The sequence below is a fragment of the Entelurus aequoreus genome, linkage group LG25, assembly GCF_033978785.1.
Source record: "Entelurus aequoreus isolate RoL-2023_Sb linkage group LG25, RoL_Eaeq_v1.1, whole genome shotgun sequence".
Lineage (NCBI taxonomy): Eukaryota > Metazoa > Chordata > Actinopteri > Syngnathiformes > Syngnathidae > Entelurus > Entelurus aequoreus.
Genome location: NC_084755.1, coordinates 26,357,424 through 26,365,900, shown reverse-complemented (window position 1 = coordinate 26,365,900; position 8,477 = coordinate 26,357,424). Strand labels below are relative to the sequence as shown.

The window sequence follows — 8,477 nt, the reverse complement described above, 5'->3', positions numbered from 1 at the left end:
TCTCAGCTGCATTCGGGCGGAAGGCGGGGTACACCCTGGACAAGTCGCCACCTCATCGCAGGGCCAACACAGATAGACAGACAACATTCACACTCACATTCACACACTAGGCCCAATTTAGTGTTGCCAATCAAACTATCCCCAGGTGCATGTCTTTTGGAGGTGGGAAGAAGCCGGAGTACCCAGAGGGAACCCACACAGTCACGGGGAGAACATGCAAACTCCACACAGAAAGATCCCGAGTGCAGGATCGAACCCAGGACCTTCGTATTGTGAGGCAGACGCACTAACCCCTGTGCCACCGTGCTGTCCCATACACACACACACACACACACATATATATATATATATATATATATATATATATATATATATATATATATATATATATATATATATATATATATATATATCTATATATATATATATATATATATATATATATATATATATATATATATATATATATATATATATATATATATATATATATATATATATATATATATATATATATATATATATATATATATATATATATCCTGCAAATAAGACTACAATAAGCCTATAATGTTGCTGTCATACTGTTTGTTATTTCTGTCTAATTTTATGTTTTTTTTAAATAAACGTTTATTACACAAGAAAGTATGTGGAAACAAACTTTCTTCAGAAAATAAATTTTTCTCTTTTAAAAATATTTTATTTCCCCAAACTGCTCGTTTACCTCAACTTATCATCCATTATGGAATGGCTTCGTTCTGTTTTAAATAATATAGTAATAATTCAATTAAAATGCATGTTCAGCATGCCTTCATTTATTACACTTTATATATTATTGTTTTTCCTTGACATTTTCGCTGTTTAGTTTTTTGTCACATTAAAATAAAATATAAAAAAAGTGTTTTACTAAACAAAAGCAACCGACGGCATGTTTGGATTCATTTTTTATTCAACTGAAATGTGCACCTTACACATTTATTTCAATGAATAACTTTTTTTTTTTTTTTTTTTTGTAAAGTTATAAAAAAAACATTTATTGTCTTTGTTACCTGAGAAAATTCAAGTCCTGCACCCACCACTTTTTACTCATCGCTCAGGTGCTTAGCCGCCAGCTCAGGTGTTCCGCGCCGCTGCGCGCGCACCTTCTGCTGCTCCTGCTGCAAGGTGAGATGCAGGTGAGGCGTCGGCAAGGCGGGGTGGTAAAGCGCCGGGGACGCGAACGCGGCACCGGGAGTCAGAGGCGCCGAGTAGGCGGCGCAGTGGGCCGCCGAGAAGGCTTCGATGGTGGGCTGCGCCTGCAGGAAGGCCTTGGCGCTGCGGGAGAAGAAGCTGGAGAGCGCGGGGAGGATGCTGCGGACAGGTGGGATGGAGGTGGCGTGGTGGTGGTGGTGGTGGTGATGGTGCATGTAAGGGTAAATATCCAGAGTGGGCAGCTGGAGGGCCGGGGCGCCCAGCGCGTAATGTCCGTGCGCAACGGCGTGGCGCTCCTTAAAGGCGTCGTAGCGGAAATTCTGGCGCTTGAAGCGCTTCCTCCTCCTCAGGAAGCTGCCGTTCTCGAACATGTCCGAGGAGTTGGGGTCCAGGGTCCAGTAGTTGCCCTTCCCGGGGTTCCCGGGCTCCCGGGGCATCTTGATGAAGCAGTCGTTCAGGGACAAGTTGTGCCGGATGGAGTTCTGCCAGGCCGGGAACTTCTCCCGGTAATACGCGAACCTCTGGCTGATGAAGTCGCAGATCTCGCTGAGGGTCAGACGCTTCTTGGGACTCTGCAGGATGGCCATGGTGATGAGCGCGATGTAGGAGTAAGGCGGCTTCACCGACGCTTTGGCGGGAGGAGGGCACGCCTGCGCCGGGCTGCAGGAGTCCCGCTCCCCGGTGCGCTCCGGCGGCTCGTCCGCGTTATCTCGCACGCCTTCGCCCACCACGTCGATGACAAGATCCTCCATCACGTCCGAGCCTAATGTCATAGTAGAAGTCCGCCTGCAGACAGGTGGGACAAACAAACAAACAAACAAACAAAAAAAAAGAAAAAAAAAAGAGGTTTTACGCACGACTTTGGTGCAAAAATGGGCGCACTTCCATCCTCATCTCCTCTCCTTCTCGGAATCAACCAACTTGGAAATGAATGTCGTTGGTCAAATAAAAACAGCAAGTATGTCGGGTCGTGCGTAAAAGTGCGTGCGCAAGACTGAAGGTGTCCGGCATCGTCTGCGCAGCTTTGGGGGGGGCATGAGATGACGTCACGCAGGAAGAGTGCTTCTGGCCAATGGAAAGGGACGCAAAGGTGAAAACAAGGAGGAGGCCCCCTGGACCAGATTGGAAGACGCACTCGCATCCTCTGCGCGTCCACGCCAAGGGGATGTGGGCGTCACTGCACGAGCCCATTCAGAAAAAAAAAAAAAAAACATAACCCAAGCGGAGGGAAAATATGTCAATTTACTGTTTTTTTCCCCCATTCCATCAAAAAGTGGAAACATGTTTTAACTATTGATGGTCGTTTGAACATCACTTTAAGATGTTCTTTTAACTGTTGTATTGTTGATACAGTAAGACAACATTGTTGTATTGTTGATACAGTAAGACAACATTGTTGTATTGTTGATACAGTAAGACCACATTGTTGTATTGTTGATACAGTGTAGGCCTGTAAGACAACATTGTTGTATTGTTGATACAGTGTAGGCCTGTAAGACAACATTGTTGTATTGTTGATACAGTAAGACAACATTGTTGTATTGTTGATACAGTAAAACAACGTTGTTGTCTTGTTGATACAGTAAGACCACATTGTTGTATTGTTGATACAGTGTAGGCCTGTAAGACAACATTGTTGTATTGTTGATACAGTAAGACAACATTGTTGTATTGTTGATACAGTAAAACAACGTTGTTGTCTTGTTGATACAGTAAGACCACATTGTTGTATTGTTGATACAGTAAGACCACATTGTTGTATTGTTGATACAGTGTAGGCCTGTAAGACAACATTGTTGTATTGTTGATACAGTAAGACCACATTGTTGTATTGTTGATACAGTAAGACAACATTGTTGTATTGTTGATACAGTAAAACAACGTTGTTGTCTTGTTGATACAGTAAGACCACATTGTTGTATTGTTGATACAGTGTAGGCCTGTAAGACAACATTGTTGTATTGTTGATACAGTAAGACAACATTGTTGTATTGTTCATACAGTAAGACAACGTTGTTGTATTGTTGATACAGTAAGACCACATTGTTGTATTGTTGATACAGTAAGACAACATTGTTGTATTGTTGATACAGTAAAACAACGTTGTTGTCTTGTTGATACAGTAAGACCACATTGTTGTATTGTTGATACAGTGTAGGCCTGTAAGACAACATTGTTGTATTGTTGATACAGTAAGACAACATTGTTGTATTGTTGATACAGTAAGACAACGTTGTTGTCTTGTTGATACAGTAAGACCACATTGTTGTATTGTTGATACAGTGTAGGCCTGTAAGACAACATTGTTGTATTGTTGATACAGTAAGACAACGTTGTTGTATTGTTGATACAGTAAGACCACATTGTTGTATTGTTGATACAGTAAGACAACGTTGTTGTATTGTTGATACAGTAAGACCACATTGTTGTATTGTTGATACAGTAAGACAACATTGTTGTATTGTTGATACAGTAAGACAACGTTGTTGTATTGTTGATACAGTAAGACCACATTGTTGTATTGTTGATACAGTAAGACAACGTTGTTGTCTTGTTGATACAGTAAGACCACATTGTTGTATTGTTGATACAGTGTAGGCCTGTAAGACAACATTGTTGATATCATTTGCTGCATTCTGTCAATCTATAAATTAGATGATTGGAAAAAAAATATTGCAAAAAAAAAAATATGTTCTAAAGTACAACATTTTATTTAGGCCTAACTGGGCATATTTTTCCAATAGTAAAAATAGATATAGAAGGGGTAGATATAATTAAACACTAATTTGAATACATTCTTAAAAAGTCTCACTTCATCTCATTGAAACAAAATATAATTAAATAATGCAGTATAAGGGAGAGAAGGGAAACACAAAAAAAAATTAAGAACTACTCAAATTAGGTGAGAAACATGTGTACCTTTATAAAATGTATTACATTTATTTTCTTGAATAAAATAATAAAAGCATGTGACGACATTGGGATAAAAGTGGTACAGATTTGTAATACACACATATACACATTCGTACACACACACACACACACACACACACACACACACACACACACACACACACATAATTACATACTGTATATACATACACACATATATACACATTTATACATATACACATGTATACACACACATAATTACATACTGTATATACATAAATACATATACATATTTGTAAATATACACATACAGTATATACACACACACACAATTACATACTGTATATACATGTATACACACATATGTATGTATGTATATATTATTTTCTTTGATTATATTAATTGTTGTTAAATGTTTATTTTCTTTAATATTATTATGTAATGACATTGGGATTTGTATTTCATATATATATACAGTATATGTATATAGATCTAAAATTTATATATAGATATCTATCTATATATCCTATATATAGATCTATTTCTATGTGTATATCTATAGATATAGATGTATACACATACCTATACATCTATATATATATATATATATATATATATATATATATATATATATATACACATGTGTACAGACACATAATTACATATTGCACATACATACATACATATACACATTTATACATATACACATATATATATACACAGACATAATTACATACTGTATATACATACATACATATATACACATATATATGTATGTATGTATGTATATATTATTTTCTTTAATTATATTAATTGTTGAAAGTTTATTTTCTTTAATATCATGTGATGGCATTGGGATTTGTATTTCATACAGTATATATATATTTATTATATATATATATATATATATATATATATATATATATATATATATATATATATATATATATATATATATATATATATATATATATATATATATATATATATATATCTCAAAAATGTAAATATAGAGATGTATTAGATAGATCTATTTATGTGTGTGAGTGTATATATATATATATATATATATATATATATATATATATATATATATATATATATATATATATATATATATATATTTATATATATATATATATATATATATATATCTCAAAAATGTAAATATAGAGATATATTAGATAGATCTATTTATGTGTGTGAGTGTATATATATATATATATATATATATATATATATATATATATATATATATATATATATATATATATATATATATATATATATATATATATATATATATATAGAAAGATATATATATATATATATATATATATATATATATATATATATATATATATATATATATATATATATATATATATATATATATATATATATATATATATATATATATATATATATATATCTGTGTTGGCCCTGCGATGAGGTGGCGACTTGTCCAGGGTGTACCCCGCCTTCCGCCCGAATGCAGCTGAGATAGGCTCCAGCAGCCCCCGCGACCCCAAAAAGGGACAAGCGGTAGAAAATGGATGGATGGATATATATATATATATATATATATATATATATATATATATATATATATATATATATATATATATATATATATATATATATATATATATATATATATATATATATATATATACACTGTATATATATATATATTTTTTTAATTTTTATTTTTTTCCTCTGTATTATTTTATTAATGGTTTTTGTAGGGGATTGCCACTTTTCCTGCGTGTAATCTAATCTGATATTCCTTGAGGCACAAAGGAACCTGGGTGGGCTTTTCAGGACCATAAAGCTGCAGATGATTTCCAAAATTCAGTAGGCATGTCTGCAGATTGAAAACAGCCCATGTGTGCTTTCAATAAGGACAGTGCACTGGAGGAAAAACAATAAGTGCACTTCAAAGGAAATGTGACACCAAAATTGTGTTTTTGATGCCAATTGTATTTTTTTCTCTCTCTTTTTTGTGTCTGTTTTTTTTTTTTTAAGTAATCACATTTTAAACGTTTTAATAATTGTGTTTTGTTTGTTTCAAATATACAGATTTTGACATTATATTGGTGCATATAAACTGGTAGTAATACTACCATACTAGTAAAATAATATGAATAATAATAGTAGTAATTAAAATGAACTAACATGTCTGTGTGTTTTAATTCATTTGTATTTTTATTGTGCTGTTTATTAATCTTTGTATCGTTTTTACTGTACTACGGGCCATGTTTGTGTCCGAGATAATGTTTGATGAATATGATAAATAACACAAAAAAATATAGAATATGGATGATTAATGAGTCACTTCTATTTAGCTTTAAAACAATCAACAATAAAAGAGATGCTCAGCTGATAATAAAACAACTATTTGAATTATTACATGCCATACACTCAAATATTGATTCATGAGTTATTAAAGTGACTCCTGTGTAGATCTCATTTGAACTATGCATCAAATATAGATGATAAGTAGATCCATAGCAGCATAGATGGCGTTCTATCAGCCTGTGCGCACGCAGAGCAGTTTAAAGAGTGACATCTTCTGGTGAAACATGGAAGTGTCGAAATGATCTCAGTATAATAACTCAATCACATTCAAAAGATGTCATAAAAAAGAAATATTAAGGCACCAGCATTGCAACTATGTCAAAAATTGTACAATCACTGTAAAACTTTACCAGGATTTCAGAGTATTTAGCAGTATTGTCACAGTAAAATGGTGTAAATTTTACTGCGAAAGTCATGCGTTTACTGTCAATTAACAATGATTTATTTTATAGTGTACTTATGATTTAAATAAATGTGTTTTTAACGCAAATTTTCCATTAGTTTTTTTTGCTGTTTTTGTATTTTCTTACATTTAAATAAAAGTATTTTAAACTAGGGAAAAAGTATTTTCAATGCTGACTTTCCATCAGTGTTTTGCTCTTTTGTGGCTTTTCAAAAAACAAAACCTCTTTATAATTAAGAAAAAATGTGTTTTCCATGTAAAACTTTCAGTTATATTTTGCTTTTTTGTGTTTTTTGAAAAGTAAAACCCTTTAAAGCTTTTAAATAGATTGTAAAAAAAAAAGTTTGTAATGCAAATATTTAGTTAACTTTTTTTTGGATTATTTGTGTTTTCTTAAAGCCATTAAAACTCTTTTGAAAAGTTTTTTTTTTTTTATTGCTAATTTTCCATTTGGGTTTTGCTCTTTGGATTTTTCAAAAGTAAAACCCTTTAAAGCTGTTAAGTAGAAGTGTTTTTTTAATGCAAATCTTTAATAAAATATTTTCTCTTTTGTATTTTCTTAAAAGTAAGACCATTTTAAACTTGTAAAACCAGTCTGTAATGCAAATTTTCAGTTATTTTTTTTTGCTTATTTGTGTTTTCTTAAATGTATAGTAAAACTCTTTTAAACCTGGGAAAAAGTGTTTTTTTTATAGCTAATTTTGCATTAGTGTTTTGCTCTTGTGATTTTTCAAAATTAAAACCCTAATAAGCTTTTAAATAAATGTTTCTAATTGCTCCTTTTGTGTTTTCTTAAATGTATATTATAAACCCTTTTAAACTTGGGAAAAAAATAGTTTTTTATTCTTAATTTTCCATTACTGTTTTGCTTGTTTGTGGGTTTTAAAAAATAAATTATCTTTAAAGTTGGAAAAAGGTGTTTTTAATGTAATTTTTTTGTTGCTCTTTTGTGATTGTGTTTTCTTAGAGGTAAAACAATTTTAAACTTGTGTAAAAAAAATAAAAAATAAAAATAAAAATCGTTTTTAATGCAAATTTTAAATGAGTTTTTTGCTCCTTTGTATTTTCTTGAACGTAAAGTAAAACCCTTTTTAACTTGAGAAAAAATATTTTTAATGCTAATTTTCCATTAGTGTTTTCCTCTTTTGGAATTTTTCAATTTTTCAATGCTAATTTTCCATTAGTGTTGTCTTCTTTTGGGATTTTTCTAAAGTAAAACCCTAATAAGCTTTTAAAGGCCTACTGAAATGAAATGTTCTTATTTAAACGGGATAGCAGATCCATTCTATGTGTCATACTTGATCATTTCGTGATATTGCCATATTTTTGCTGAAAGGATTTAGTAGAGAACATCAACGATAAAGTTTTGGTCGCTGATAAAAAAGCCTTGCCTGTACCTGAAGTAGCGTGACGTCACAGGTTGAAAGGCTCCTCACATTTCCCCATTGTTTACACCAGCAGCGAGAGCGATTCGGACCGAAAAAGCGACGATTACCCCATTAATTTGAGCCAGGATGAAAGATTTGTGGATGAGGTACGTGAGAGTGAAGGATTAGAGTGCAAAGCAGGACGTATCTTTTTTCGCTCTGACCGTAACTTAGGTACAAGGGTTCATTGGATTCCACACTCT

General features: G+C 32.5%; 1 protein-coding gene across 1 annotated transcript; it reads right to left on the bottom strand.

Moving 5' to 3' along the window:
* Positions 1–1,046: 1,046 nt before the first annotated feature.
* Positions 1,047–2,152, bottom strand: foxd7 (forkhead box D7). The gene has a single exon (XM_062036367.1). It carries the CDS (start codon positions 1,962–1,964, stop codon positions 1,083–1,085), a length of 882 nt encoding a protein of 293 aa, XP_061892351.1. The 5' UTR covers positions 1,965–2,152; the 3' UTR covers positions 1,047–1,082.
* Between the last annotated feature and the right edge of the window lie 6,325 nt (positions 2,153–8,477).